General features: G+C 36.9%; 1 protein-coding gene across 7 annotated transcripts in view; it reads left to right on the top strand.

Annotated features, from left to right (window-relative positions):
- Positions 1-15,763, top strand: part of GRIK1 (glutamate ionotropic receptor kainate type subunit 1) — a 178,005-nt gene that overhangs the window by 127,543 nt on the left and 34,699 nt on the right. For 5 of the 7 annotated variants that reach the window (XM_074814185.1, XM_074814186.1, XM_074814191.1 and 2 more), the window contains 2 exons: positions 13,523-13,630; positions 14,377-14,421. In XM_074814185.1, coding sequence (XP_074670286.1) covers positions 13,523-13,630; positions 14,377-14,421 — 153 coding nt within the window. The remainder of the gene's footprint in view (positions 1-13,522; positions 13,631-14,376; positions 14,422-15,763) is intronic. The other 2 variants (XM_074814188.1, XM_074814189.1) reach the window with 1 other exon arrangement.

Below are 15,763 nucleotides of genomic sequence, written 5' to 3'. Positions count from 1 at the left end.
AAACAGTTATGTAGTTCATATTTATTATATACAGCTAGCTTCTCTTGCATGGAGTGAGATATGTGAACTAATTACTGATTGCTTTGCAGATAGTGCCTTTCATGGTCAGTGAAACACTGATTTAAATACTCCAAGAGACTTACCTTCCTGTTTCTGTTGTAGCCAAAAAAGATGGTTGTTAAAAGTAGAGGATAAAGTTTAATAAGACAGTATTACATCTCCCATAAAGGCTATAACAGGTGTTGAGAACTAAATAGCAAATATGTTTGGACCTCCCCAGTTCATTTAGGATCTGGTTTGCTCAACAAGGTAGATGAACTTTATAAATTAGGAATCAAGTGAATAGGTATGGAGAAAAAAAAGTCAAGCAGGCAGAATAATAGTTTGGGCCCACATAAATACAATTTACTGTTTTGTGATTGATACTGACAGTCTGTGAAGGCATTTTACAGACTGGTCTGAAGACAAATATTCTGTCCTGCAGGCTAAATAAACAACTTTCAGACAAAGAGGTTGCCTGCAATGAGTCCTGCAGGTGCTAGAGCTTAGCAAGTACTTCAATGGCTCCATGGTGGTTTTTGCATTTTATTTTAGTGATGGTAAGAACTGTAGTCATCTCATTTGCTTTGTGGGCCAATGCTGTAAAATGCCAGGCTGATGGTAATAGAAAGGACCTCAGAACCTGCTTGGACACGAGCGGAGGTTAAGGTGGAAAGGCTTTGACTTGTATGGCAGCTCAAAGGCTGTTTCTCTCTTCACGCAGCAGATGACAAATTAATTTTTTTCAGCCTCTCACTGTCCTTTTGGGAAGGCAAGGTTCAGGTCATATGTGGTCCTCAGATACACACAAGTTATCTTCTTCTTGAAAGCAACTGGAAAGTGGACATCCTAGGGCAAAATATTGCCTTTTGATTCATGGTGATCTAAATGTATGCACATTGGGGTCAGTTTCTGAATTTTCCTAGTACATGAAAACAAAAGATGGCTAGTTTAATGTGAGAATACTCTTCTCTCAACCTTAGGACTTCAGGTAACTGTACGAGGTAACAACAGTAGCAGATCCACTACCTATTTTCCTTAATGACCAAGATCCGAGGTGCTACCAGCAAGTCTATAGGAGAAAAGCACTAGCAAAAATGTCTGTGGCTGCAGAATAATCAATTACAGCAACAAAGAGAGTAATCTTCTATACTCTGAAGATATCATGAGCTAATACTGATTGTAGGAAGCGTTTGGAAATCTGCAGAGAAAAGCAAGCCTGACAAAACCCCCCCAGCCCTGAGGATAGCTTTGGGGTCAGAGAAGTCATCAGCTAGTTCCCGCAAAGGATGATATTACATAAAATACACTGTCTGGGATCAAGACTTTTCTACAATAACTCATTAAGATCTTTTTAATGAAAAGTAAATCCTTGTCAGAAGATTTTCTCTCTCAGTGACCTAATGTCATTCATATCTAAATGATATTTTAATCTTTTAGCCCTTATGGAAGCATTTGCAGCGAGTACATCTTACCAGTGTCCAGAAAGAAAAAGGTCATTGTCTCCAGAGAGGGAATAGGGAGAGAAAGGATGATTCCACTTTTCCTAAAAGGAAAATATATGTAAACATGAAACAGCTGTTTATAACTGAATGATCAAATTCCCTGGTCACATCCCCTTTAAAGCACGAGATAAGCCCCAAAATAATGATTGTCTGTTACTCAATTATCATCTAAATGAGTGTGAGCTTCCCTCACTCAAATCCAGTAACAATTAAAAGAACAAATGCATAGAGAAGTATTTCAGAAGATAGAGATGCAGACTTTATCTTGGGTGACTTTATTAAATCCCCTCAAACAGAATCACACACACACAAATCTCAAAGTTTAAAAGAAATCTGAAGCATTTACATCTGCATTTCAGCTTATGTTGTTTTTTTGACAAGATACGTTTCAAGGACGTCTAGTTAGTAGAGACCAGAAGTGAGAGCAATCCATCTAGATATTGCATCGAGTAATTGAATACAGCCTTCCTTTCATAGTGTGGCTTTAAAAGCTCTGAAGAATCCTCTGAGCTGAGCCAATTCTTTGTGTAAGCTAATGTAACAACCACAGAAAACAACAAGGTAAGTGGACTTGGTCATTCAGGCTCTATCATGTCCGTAAAACTTTCAAGCCTCTGTCTCAACTTATTTGTAATAATTATTCTGAGTGAAGATGTCTCAGCTAGACTGGAAAGCCAACCTTGTTCAAATGCCTTCAAGCTCAGGAAACTCCTCAGAATTTATAAAGGATTTTCCAGCCCTCTGCTAGCTGATGCTCATTTCCACAAGTAATAAATGGTGTGCCTCATAGAATATCTCCAGCCTGCAAGACAAGGATTATTAAAATTAAATCCTTGAAGAAGTCTGCTTAAATTCTCACATCATTTTTCATTGTTAAAGATTTAAAATGAGACCTTAATTTAGCTTGTTCGTATACAGGAAGAATACAATAAATGTTGAACAGTTTTTAAAGCATCTAGCACTGTGTGACTCTAGTCTGTGGATGACACTCTGCTTCAAGAGTAAAAATAATTAAAAAAAGAAGACACATCCAGTCCTTCCCTGTACAAGACAACAGCAACTGGCTCAGCATCAAGAAATGAAATTATGCAGCAAGTCTATCTATATTATCTTAGGTTGTTATTTTGCCTGCTTTTTGAAACCATGATGATGATTCAGTGCGGTACACTGTGTTCTGGTTACATTGACTATAAATGTTTTTATTTCGTGTTTCGTCTTTACAAAAAGAAAAGAAAAATGACCCGTTATCTTATATACATAAGAATGTAATTCCTGGAATCTTTTCTTCCAAACTCAAGACATTTAAGCAAATGATAGATAGCCTTGTTTTGTGAAGAAAGAGGCCTCTCCATCAACCTAATTAGGGAGACTGGGAAACAAGGAGGTGTTATAATTTCCAGTCACCAAAAAAGAGCTGGGAAGTCCTGCACCACAGGAAAAAAGTTTTGACAATCCTCTGAGCTGAACCACTTCTTTGTGTATACTAATGACCATAGAAAACAACACGATGAGTGGACTTGGTCATACAGGAACTACTATGACTGTATATCTCTCAAGCCTCTGGCTTGAGTTATTTGTAATAATTATTCTGAGTGATGATGATTCAGTGCATTAGTCACTTGCTAGACCATACTTACCTCCAAAACCAACTGCATGTCTACCTTACCTGTGCTGAAAGTGTACAAATGATTTAGAAATTCCTGTTTATCCTCAGGTATCTGCTATATACATGCTTGTTCTAGACCTGGTTGATCTACAATGAGAAAGTAGTAGATTTCTCTGTTTTCTCACATTTTTAGTGCTGCTTGCAGCTCTCAGATTTTTTTTTTTTCAGCACATAAATATTTAAAAGTTTATATCCTTTAAATCTCTGAACTGTTTGATGTTTAGCCAGCACTTTAGATGGATGGCAAGTTCCTACTCTCTCATTCTGATTCACCAGTGCAGGTGAGATCCTGCCAGTTTGTTTTTCTCTTGTTACAGAAGAAGGAAACACCCATCCTCAGGACTGCTAGATTTCCTGGAAAGCTCTGGTGCAGGGAACAGAAGACAGAACTAATGAGTTAACAGCACAACCACATCCAGATTGATTTTGTCCAAATTTGATGAGCTGACTAACATTTTGAGAAAGGGACAGGAATGCACAAAGTCTTGATTAACTGGTATCAAATCACAGGATGTAATTTTCAGGGGATTCTTGGTAATAAGTAACTAAATCTAAAACAAACCTAGAACATCATTGGAAGAAGAAGGAACAGAAGATTTTTTTATTACAGGAAAAGTACGAATGTAAAATAAGACAGAAGAGAAACAATCCATCTGGGGATACATTCATCAATATTTTTTTTGTTAAAATTGGCAGCATCTCCAAACAAAGGAGCACAAAACATCTTGTAAGAGTACAGAACACTTCTTTTGTTTCTTGGTCTTTTATTACTACCAAATTCAACATGTAAGGATATTTTCATGGGACTAAAAATCTGAAGAGTGGAACAAAAAAAGAAGTGAGCAATACAAGACTCTGCATGTCAGAAGACCCAAGAACTCACCATCTCCCCTGCTGACTGAGGAAGGATCTGTATGTCAGTCACTCAGTCTTTCTGCTGTACAGAAATCTCTATCCAGACGACCGGGCAAAGATGACAATATTTCAGCTCCAAAACATAAAATAGCATCTATTTTGCTGCATCTTTGTCATTGTGTTTTACTGTTGAGTCAATTACAGCATTTATAAATACTGTCTGCAGCTGTTCTCTGGACTCTGATGCTGCAATATTTACTTAATTCAAAGAAAAGCAGTTATTTACTTTAGTAGGACTTCTCTCACCAGATAATTTGATATTAGGATTTGATCCACTCTCATTAAAACAAATATTTTTCTTTATTTTTTAAAAACTTACTTCTTGTCCATGAAGTAATGTATGCATTTCTGATATAAGCTTATTACTGTCTGTTAGTTTGAACTGAAAACTCTTAATTAAAAGAGCAAACAAAACAACTGCTAGACTTGCATCCCATGATGATTTATTAGGACATAAAGGTCAGCTTTCCAAGAAGATAATGTATAGCTGAGGTTGATGCCAATAGGGATTTCTATTCTGAAATAAAATTTCAAGTGGAAAATGACTTAATTTATGGAATGATCTATACACAGATTGCAAAATAATGGTCCTAGAACTTGCATACTAAGAATAAATACAAATTGAATTGATAAAAAAATTATCTGCAAGGTTTTGGCACTGCGATATCTAATATCAAAACAAGAGATCTGACAAAAAGATTATATATATTTTCTTCCATTCCTATTTTACTTTCTTAAATATTACCTGGAAAGTAGATTTGTTTATAAAAAATGAGCAATAATTACTATAAAATGATTTTATCTGAATATATGGAGAATATTTTGATATTTGCTATACAAAACCATTTTTCAGAACATATTTTATATGACCTGGCCTACTAAAAGTGCTCATCATTTGCTCCACACTGATATTTTGATTTAGTGTTAGTACATGGCCTAAACTGGATGATACTTGTACAGGAAAAGCTCCCAGAAGCCCTAGTCACATCACCACTGAGCTATTCGCTATGCACAGTCTTTGCTCCAAAGAGCTTATAACTGTTAAATGCAGATGATTTAGGTTTCAGAGCAGCGTACTCTCATTGAAGCAATCTGTTCCTCAACAACACAACCTCCTACTCATCCATTCACAGATTTGCCAGCACTTGGATCCCATTATCTCAGGTGGAAATGACACAGTCCTTTGCACCACATGAAACCCCCACAGGCTCCTTGTCATCCCTCTTGTTCAGTGGGTCGATGTCACTGTAATAGGACAACATCTCAGCTGGGGAGGACATTTCCCACTCAACATGATGGGTGGGAATGCCAGAGCTTTGGCTTTGGCTCCTGTCTCTGCCACAGACTCTATGCAGCCATGAGCAAATCACTTCAGGACAGCTCCAAAACCTGTGCTGTGGTTACCTGATAAGGCAAAACTGGTCATTGCTTGGAAGTCACTTCCAACAGGCTGACATGATTAGGCTGTTCACCATCCATGCTTGTAGCTACCACACCACTCTAAAACAAAAGCAGCAGGACCTAAAATCTATGTGAAGAAGTCCTGTAGCTGGAAATGCTGTGATTCCCCTCTGTGAAAGGTGAATGACAGCTTTTGTCTAGTTAGTATATTTAGTCGGTTAGCTGTGTGGAACAGGATTTCCCTACATACTGTCTTGCCTATGCAAGCAGTATCTGTTACAATGGGATCCCAATCACTGTTAACACAGTAGGTTAAAGTTATGGTTTCCAAGTTCCTAATCAAGAGTAATCCCACCCAGACACTTCAGTCATGTTCGTGTATGGTAAGATAGACTCTGCTCTTACTAGGAAGAATAACTGGCAAAGTTTGACCTTCCCTTCCGATTCTTCACACCCACTCCCTCCTCTCTGGTATTGATATAAAGCAATCTGGTAGGTCTAAGCTTTAAAGGAACTCAAAGTCTTTTCAAACATATGCTCTGAAATGAATCCACCTAAGCCATCATCCTCAAGTATTCAGGGTTCATTTGTCAAATTTGTCACACCAAAAACCTTTCATACGACTATCCCTGATTGTCATTAAGCTTAATCAGTGCTCTGAAAATGAGTGCTATTGAGCGGCTCACAGAACAGAACAGCCTGTGACATTCTAAAAAATCCTCTTTCCCTGTTTACCCACCATTTCTCTCTCTTTCAAGCAGGTGTGTGCTCAGTCTTACAACAGCTGCCTAAACCTCTTACTAAGAACAAGCCTCCTCTTTTCCATTCCAGTGCTGTTTAGTAAAAGCCCAGGACTCTTCAAGTCATGGACCTCTTACAAGTAAAGAGACTATGAAGCATCATGATTTTCAGTGGGGTAGATAAAACTCTGTAATGAAAAATGCTGAAATTCTTTTTATTACATCTGTTATGCTAGATTTGGACCAGAATAATGGAAAAGTCATACACTAACTCACTATATTCCATAATCCTTGAGGATCTCTTTTAATAAGAGGATTAATTGTAAGAGCTGATAAATTGATGTGTGGCTCAGAGCACATTATGACTTCCACTGTAACTAGAAGCAATATCACTCTCACTTAAATGTATCAACTGTCTCTGCAATTCTAATAAAGCATGAAGTATCTCTTCCAAAAGGAAAGAAAATCAAAAGAAAATTAAAGTAAACTTTCGCTTGGTCATTACCATTTTGGTTAGTATATGGTAGTATTGTTATTTACAGTGTTGGAAGATTTTGCTGTAGAAAAGTGATCTGTGGTATTCTGAGCATGTGACCACAGTAGGTTTAGGTATGCCTATGTTTTATAAATTTTTCAGATATCTGATTTTATAGCAAAGAAGAAAATGTTTGGAGTGGGGAAAAAAAAAAAAAGATAAAAAGAGCTCACTCTCCTCACTCTCTGTCTTGTCCTTGCCATCAAGCAACACAATTGATATTCTCTGTATATGTGTATTAATCATTGTCAATAATTCTGTAATGATCAGAGTTCTGCTCTGTTAATAAGTCTAAGGCCCAGTGGAGGAGACATTGTTGCCCACCTCGGCATTTGGATGTCAGTTAGCACCACAACCCTCATCAGAAATTTTTACTTGTCAATTCAAAACTAAAGTAGATGTTCACCTTCTTTATAAGCAGGTAACCCTGACTAAACAGAACAGGTCTGTCACTCAGACACACCTGATGTACTTTGCCACCTTTTCTTAAAAGCTGAAGGATGCTGTACCCGAAGTGGCATGGAGACACTAGTACTTGCAGAATTTGCTTTGCTGTCATTCACTTGGGCTTGCTAATGTTTAGCTGAAGTAAAATGTTCTAGTGAGATGGTGGCTAAAGGAAATTATGATGTAAAATCTCTCTTCTGGACAAGACTGGTTTCCTTCCATGTTGTTCATTTTGGTAGACCAACACAGAAGCAGAATTAATTTCCTAATCCCAGTCCAAAACCATAATGCATTCATTTTAGAGAGTCCAAAAAGACTATGATGTTAACATGTCTCTGCCACTGTGCAATAGTAAATGAGCAAATGCAATTTGGGGAGTTGAATACTAATGCTTCCTGAATTCCAGGTCAGATCATTGCCAATAATTTTTTTTCTAATGTTTCATTCATCATTAAAATAAGAAAGAAAAACAACAGCATGATGGTGGTGTAAATTAATACCTTTTTCTTCACAACTGTGGTCAATTAGAAATGTACATTAAATCAATAACTGATGTTCAGTTTTGCCTAGTAACTTCTGATAATAAATAAACAGTTTATAACACCAGAAATGAAAAATACAAATATACTTGGCCTATATATCCATCATTTAAAAAAAAAAAAAATCAGCCCAATTACTTGCCTTTGTAGGTTACCTTTAACATGTTTTTGAAAGCAACATACCAAAGGTCAAGATAATCCCATTGACAAAACTGAGTAGTCAGGAAAATATTCTTATCTTCGATTAGACTTCACTCTAGCTTCTGAATGTACTTCTCCCATACTAAAGAGTCCAGCTAACTGATTTTGGTTCCAGACTCCCATTAAATCTGTAGAAAAACTCTGCGGATTGCATGTCTTTAGGATAAGGTTTCAAAATGTTCAAATTACACAAAAACAGCAAGAGAAAGAAAAAAAAAAAAACAACAAAAAAAAGAGAGAAAAAAAATTACAGAGACTGTTTTACAAAATAAATAACTAAATATGGCCCATTATTTTCTTTGGGAATTTCTCAAGTCAATTGCAGTAGGGTGATTTGTGCGCCCAGATGCATTTGTAAGGCTTTTGAATGAAGAGTGTCATTTAGCATTGCACTTATATCTAATAATAATCTTCACATAAGAAGTTGTTTATCATCAATTTACAATATTTTCATATTAAACAATAATTCAGGCTTCAGTAGCAAATGCAAAGTGTCTGAATATCTTGCACAAAGCCAGGCTTGAACCTGGTATTGTGCAGGGTTTTGGAGCTGAACAACAGAACAGTTCATTTTCTGCCACAATACTGCGCTAAAATAGCTTTTCTTGGCTTTTCATTCAGAAATTTTATCAACTCCTTTCGTCTATGTGTTTTTAAAATTTGTTAAGAGTTACGACAGTTTCTCCTTATACCATTTAAAGTAGATTCAATGTGTACACATATTTTGTAAGTGATATAGTTATAGTTTGAATTTGGGGGTGCATATTTGTGTCTCAGATGTTTTCTAACATCAGCTGCAGACACAGGTTCAAAATGGGGGATCGTATTTTTTGGACAATGGGAACAATAAAAGGTTAAAACTTGAGTCTGAAATCTAGAGATTGCTTGATTAATTGCAAGTGAAGGTCTAAAGAACAGGTTCAGAAAAACTTTTATTTCACAGGTTATTGGAATAAGTGGAATATCAATAGACAAGCAGAAATGTCTGCTTCTGTTATTAAATATAATAGTTTAAAAGCTTAAAATAAGATTATGCCTTTGCATTTTTGTATTACCAGGACACTCTGAACATTTTAAAAAGGACCATGAAAAATTTAAAGTTTTCTAATCTGAAATACAGCTCTCCAGTATCTATCACTGCGACACTGGACTCAGAAAGTGAAAATATGCCATAGGCAGATAAATAGTTAATTAAATTATTTGGATAAGCTTATAGTGAGTAAGAAAAAACAAATACATAATAAAAATGCAATCAATTTATGAGATTGACACTTTTGTGTGCAGTAGTGCAACACAGTATCTACAAAATTGGCTATATACCATCAAGGCTATATCATAAAGCTGAATATTTACTCAGTCAATGCATTATATACACTGTGCATTATGATTTCTTGATCATAATTTCTAGTTATGTCTTGCTAATACAAATTTGGAAATACAAGTGAGGTCTGGTAGAGACAAAAGAAACTGAATATGAAATGTACTTGTTGTTTTACGTTTGAAAGTCTGGCAGCAGCTGGACTAATTGATTCTGTGATTGAACTGTTGATTGGCTTTGGCTTAGTGCTACAGTAATTGATTCAAGATGATGAAGTGGAAATTGATATAAAACCGTATGCTGGTGGTGTGAATTCGTAGCAAGCTTCTGGAGTGTTTGGTCTTAGAAGCTGAGTCAGCTTAATTTTCCAGTTTTTATAGTTTTCCATCAAGATATTTATATGGAAACCAATATTGTAATTTGCATATTTAACCCTATGTTTCAGTCTGTAGTTTACCCACAATCTTTATTTTTTAAAGTAGTAAAAATAGATAGTTTCACAGTTTTAATTAGGTTGCTTTGGATATTTTTGCCATGTCAGGTACCTGACAGCCTTCAGAGATGACTGAAGATTTATCGGTAATCTGTTCTATCTACTACCTTTTCAATGCTCAGTAAGAAAGGGTCTGAGTAGCTGCTGGTCTGTGTGGTTTGCTTTTCAACTACCAGTTGAAACCAACATGTTGGGTTAATTCCCCATTTTGTTTAATAAACAGGAGAAAGTCATCAAATGTTTACAACTTAGAAATACGAATAATAATTATCTGATAAAACACGGTATCAAAGAATGTGAGACCTTATTTTGAACCTCCAACAAACACTGCATTGCCCTACTGCTGCAAACCAAACTCCTGAAAGAACAGCATTTCCTCACGGTTCTGTTGTCAGAGACAGCCTGCAACCTTGCATAAATGAAATCTAAGGCAAGCAAAGGATGTTACGAACAGAAGCCACTGAAAATCACAGTTTTTAATTAAGCTGCAAGCTCTACTCAAAATTATACAAACAAAATTGAAAAGACATTCTCTTCCTAAGAGTTTCAAATTGGGCCCTTAGTGCCTCTAATATTAAAGCAAGGACAGAATGCAAAAAATAATTTATTTTGATGAATTACATGATTAGGTTCCAATTCAACTTTTATTATATCCTGTAACATTTAACACAAGTGTCACTAGAAACATTAAAATTGTTATAAATCTTGCATATAAAAGCATGAAATCTCATTGCTGTGTTAAACAGTCATGTGGATTCTGACTATTCAAAAAGTTCTGCTTCATTTCTGTTTGTTAATTGCATTTGAGAACTGTGCAACTGCTGCCTATTCTGTTTGCCTGAACATGGTGCCTAATAGGCACTCGCATCCTTGATTTACCTGACAGGCATCAAGAAGTGGTGGTATAAGCTATGATTTCAGAGCAATGATACATTTCAGTGCCTTTGCATCCAGCAGGCAGTTGTGCTTTAGGACTCAAATTGTATTAAAAGCTTACCATAGACTTCAGAAGGCCTGGCATGGACAGTAGGTTCCTAACTCATTCCTCCCTTTGTTTCTTAAGGAAAATTTTTGTTTCTGATCAGGAAAGAAATCTCACCTCTCTGTCTAGACATTCTGCACACACAGGTATCACAACTGTCTTGAAGTCAGAAATAAAGTTATGCTCACTGGACTCAAATCTAAATGTTTTATTTTTATTTAGAATAAATAAAATAAAAATCAGAAATTAAATTTAGAATTGGAATGGTATTTGAAGCGTATGCCTCACAATCAGGGTTTCAAAAACCCCTTCAACATTTAAGTTTAACTCTTCTGAGAAACACTCCATGACTCCTGTTTATAATTTAGGTCACATTTGGGTCATTATTCGATAGCTTAAGTGGACAAAGTTAGACAAAGGCTAAATGCACTTCTCTGATACCTTGAAATTTAAGCAGACACCTATGCAGCTTGTAACATCTTTTCCTTCCATTTTTTTTAGTGTGGGGGTAGAAGCACCAATGTTTATTTTCAAAAGTGAGCTAGCATTGCACCATATAAATCTTTTCTACAAGAATGGAGATGTAGGCTCCTGATACCATTTCCAAAAATAACATATTGGTTCCTTTATTCAGGATACCATGTTAGCAGAGAAGCTGAGCGTCTGATATGTAATCAGTAAGTGTGAACATTTCACAGAAGCAAATTACCCTCTAAGGAGGAATTGATCTCTAAAGATCATATTTTAAGAAATATTCCATCTTTATGAATCAGAGATGGGGTCATGTCAGAGTGATAAAGACAGACTGGAAAGAGATATTACAAATGCATTGATATGTGTCCCCTCCTGCTATCTTAATTATATCAGTATAAAAAACCACAAGTGTTTCACTCCTTACAGCTGAGATTTTCATATGTTCCTGTGTCATTAAAATTGAAAATCTCATAGCAAGTTGGTTGCATTTGTGCATTTCCATTCTTACTTTACTTAAGCATGCTTCAAAATCGTGCTATATTTCCACAAAATTCTAGATGCAACAGATTTGTGAGAGATGCATGGTGATAACACCCTGGTATCTGAGATTAAATACTGCAGGTTCAGAGCTAGAATTTAGATTTAGCAGGAAGGGGTGACACAATTCTATGTCTGCTGATTTTAAATGCCACTTATGTTATCTGTCTACAACAAATTAAATGAAGTAAGTTACAAAGCACAGTAGAAAAGCTTGTGATTTAAGAATTAATATGGCTGACACACATGAAGAAACTGTGCCATCATTTATCATCAGACTTTCTTGTATCTTTGAAGAATTTAATCTGATGTGGGAGCTCCCAAAAACAGATTATAAAAATAATCTGCAGTTTGAAATCCATCAAATACTTTCTTTTCTAGATAAGCTTCAGCTTTGGTGACAAAATGGGGGCTATATGAGAGACAGATCTCATTTAAAAGAAAGTGAGCTTGCTGGGAAGCTTACAAGATACAGAAAACTTAAGTTGCAGAAAAAGTTAGTTCTGGACATTGATCCTGCTGCACTGAAGAAGCATTCCTCAGCACAGGGAATCATCATGGCCATACAGACTGATGTACAAAGTCCACCACTTTAACCTACTCCTGATGCTAATGTTTAAACCAAGGAAAATGTAATTTCACGTAATTATGATAGAACAGTAAAATGCTGCCTGGACCAAAACCGATCATATGCAACTCATATGCTGTACTTCAAACATGTATGTAAGATTGCATGTACCTTACACTACAAAGTTTTTATTAGGTCTGTGTTACTGGGTGAATTTTTCCTGAAAGCCTGCTTTTAGAGCCATCATCATCATGCCATCAACACCCTGTGAGCACACGCAGTGGCAGTGCTCTTATTAGGAAAGATACACCTCATTTGCTTACTTGGGAACTTGTGTCTTCTGCCTTGGGAATACAAACTGAGTAGGGATTAGTGAAACAATTCAGCAAAGTCCAGGACATTAGGTGTCCAATGCTGGTGGGGAACATTTGACCACAACCTGTCCAAGAAATCAAGCAAGAATGACAAAAGCCCTTCTTTCGTTTATCTCTTCCTGTAAAAATCTGGATTTCTGGGCCCTGAGTAGCAGAGACAGTCTCTATCACACAAGACTAGGAAATGCACAACTGAAGTGTTGAGAAAGCTTTGGTGATTTGGGGTGGTTAGCTACCTTCCTTCATTAAGGACCTTCTGGGGATTCCCATTCAGCGCCAACTGCCATTTGTTACCCACTCATCATGAAGAACTTAGAAGGTCCTGGGCTGGGATAAAGAGGATCTCTCCAGTGAGGCTGGGTGGATTTAGGCTATCCTACGCCAAGGTTCAGACCCAAAGCTTGGACAAAGCAGACTCCTTTTTTAATTTCTTACTGAATTCTTATGCAGTGCAAAACTGCCCTGTCTTTGGGCAGACGTAATACATATTTTATTCTCTCTCTCTCTTCAGTATCTTTTTTCTATACAGTACTAGACATATGTAAATCAATGTATATAAACTGTCACAAACTTGTGCCTGATTGTAAAATACAAAACATGTTGTAAAGAAACTAAATAACAAAAAGTTGAAGAAAGTGTTTTTTATCAAAGTGACAAAGCCACATATGTTTAAAAAAATATTTGGAAGTGATTCAATGCTACAGTTAATTTAAAATGCAGTATTTATTATGGCTTCAGAGTAGTTCCTACTAGTCATTACAGGGAAGAGTGTTTTTGTGTTCACACAGGCACGGTGGGATGGCCTGACAGGGCGCATAACCTTCAACAAAACGGATGGCTTACGGAAAGATTTTGATTTGGACATTATTAGCCTCAAGGAGGAAGGAACAGAAAAGGTAACCAGATCTCTTGTAGAACAATGACAAAAAGCTAATTTGACAGGGGCATAGGAAAGTCCATTCTCCTCAGCTTGAATTTCCTGTGCTTGGGGTAAAAAACACTATTCTCAAGATTAGTTAAGTCAAAGTTAAAACAGAGCTACTAAGATTGTTTTATTATTTTACAATGCGTATCTTGCATTTTGAGGTATGGGATATGAATTTGGGACTGGCAATATTATCTAAAAGGAAATAATTAAGTGCACATTATCTTCAGTTCTTGCCACTGTAACTTGTTGTGGTAAATTCATACATATAGATAAAACCTAGACTTACCTTGCATGTACTGCTTTTAATAAATGTGACATGAGGGAGAGAGGAAAGAAGGTGCTTGAGTAATAACCTCAACAAGAGTTGAGATGTTAAAAATTCTGCATGTTTTTGAGATTAGATTAGCTTTTTCCCTTGTCCTGGCCCTCAGCCAGCAAACATGGGCTCCTGACGGTAACTGCAGGTTTCCCTCCACCTCCGCCTAGGAGGTGGCTGCCATAAGAGTCCAAAAATCCCTAACACAGGTAACACCACCAGCTCACGTCAGCTGGAGACAACGTTGTCCCTTGCTCTGCGTACACTGGCTTGACTCTGAATGATAATTGCTGATGGGTTAATTAAGACTTTAAATGTAATTGCTCCCACACAGCTCTTCAGACTGGTTCTCTTTTCATTTTTAATGAAGCACTCTGTTTATTTTTCTCTGTACCAAGGCTGCTGGAGAGGTTTCTAATCATTTATTTAAAGTATGGAAGAAGGTTTGTACACAGACAGGTGATGCAAAAAACCTTTGGGCTGGGTCTTCAGACTCATCCTTTGGGTTTTGATAGTGATTCTCTTATTGCAGTTTAGAGACAACAGTCTATCCAAGAGCATGAATTTTTCTGGTAGATAAGTTTCATCCCACCTTGAGACACTGTAATGTCAAACAGTAAAAAGATCTTAGCAGGATTCAGCTTTTTCACCAAAATACTTTTTTTAGTTATTTTATTTCTTGGGAGCTGTGCTTTTCCCCTCTTTGAGTAGAGGCTCCTCACTGCAGCAAAAACAGTCCTTTCCTCAGCTGTTATCCTTTCTGATTCACCTAAGATTCACCATGAGTGGTAATTTTGCACCATTTTGAATGTGTATTACCATCAGCAGCAAGGACTGTTTTAATGTGCAAGGTGGGGGGTTTTTTTGCCTCCCACAAAATGCATACTGTGCAGGCAATGTTCGAGCATTGTTGACTCAAAATTTTGACGAATGGGTTATTAGCTCCTTACAGAAAATGATATAGATGATTAAGTGGGTGATGTCATTTACTAATATATGGAAATTGGAACTAAGCTTGTGTTAAAAGATCTAAATTACCCCAGGAATCTCATCCCCCTTTTAACGTGAGGTGCCTCTGCCTGATGGAAAAGGCACCAAAGTGGGAGTCAGAGACCAGCTCTGTGCACTGCTCCCCACTGGAGTTACAACCCACGGTTGCCATTCTGTAAGAAGATAACAACTGCATTCATCATGTTTAAAGTGTTCTGGAGTCACAAGATAAAAATTTCTCATAACGCTTAGAATCATGTTTTGTACGTATTTCACACAGATATTATTTCCCACCCTTCCCACATACACAGTTGAAAAAGGTTTTGGTTTTGTGTTGTTTTGGGAGGGATTTTAATGCTACAGAGTAGACCAGTGTAAAGCATCCTATAGCACTCTTTTCATGTTCTTATAAAGCACATACGTAATAACCTTGTTTTAATCTTCAGTGAATCAGGCTAAGGCACAAAGGCCCCCATCTCCCTCATTACTGGTGAATAGATCATCCTACCTGACATGCAGAACACTATTGAGCCAATCTTGCTTTTGACTCTAGGCATTTCATGTTACACTGATTTGATTTAAACCAAATTACAATTGGTTCAGAGCACAGGCTTGCTGAGAAGGGCATATGACACCTCTCAAACTTGTCACTAAACTGCAATAAATCCCCCGGATTCACCATAGTGATGTACTACCTTGACCTCATTCTTCCAGTGCCCCTCCGACCTCCTCCATCACTCTAATCAAGGCTGACCTGCGGTGTCATTCTTTTATCCAGACATAGAGTGGTCTCCT

The sequence above is a fragment of the Strix aluco genome, chromosome 2, assembly GCF_031877795.1.
Source record: "Strix aluco isolate bStrAlu1 chromosome 2, bStrAlu1.hap1, whole genome shotgun sequence".
Lineage (NCBI taxonomy): Eukaryota > Metazoa > Chordata > Aves > Strigiformes > Strigidae > Strix > Strix aluco.
The sequence above is the reverse complement of the archived record's forward strand: the minus strand, read 5'-3'. Positions and strand labels throughout refer to the sequence as shown.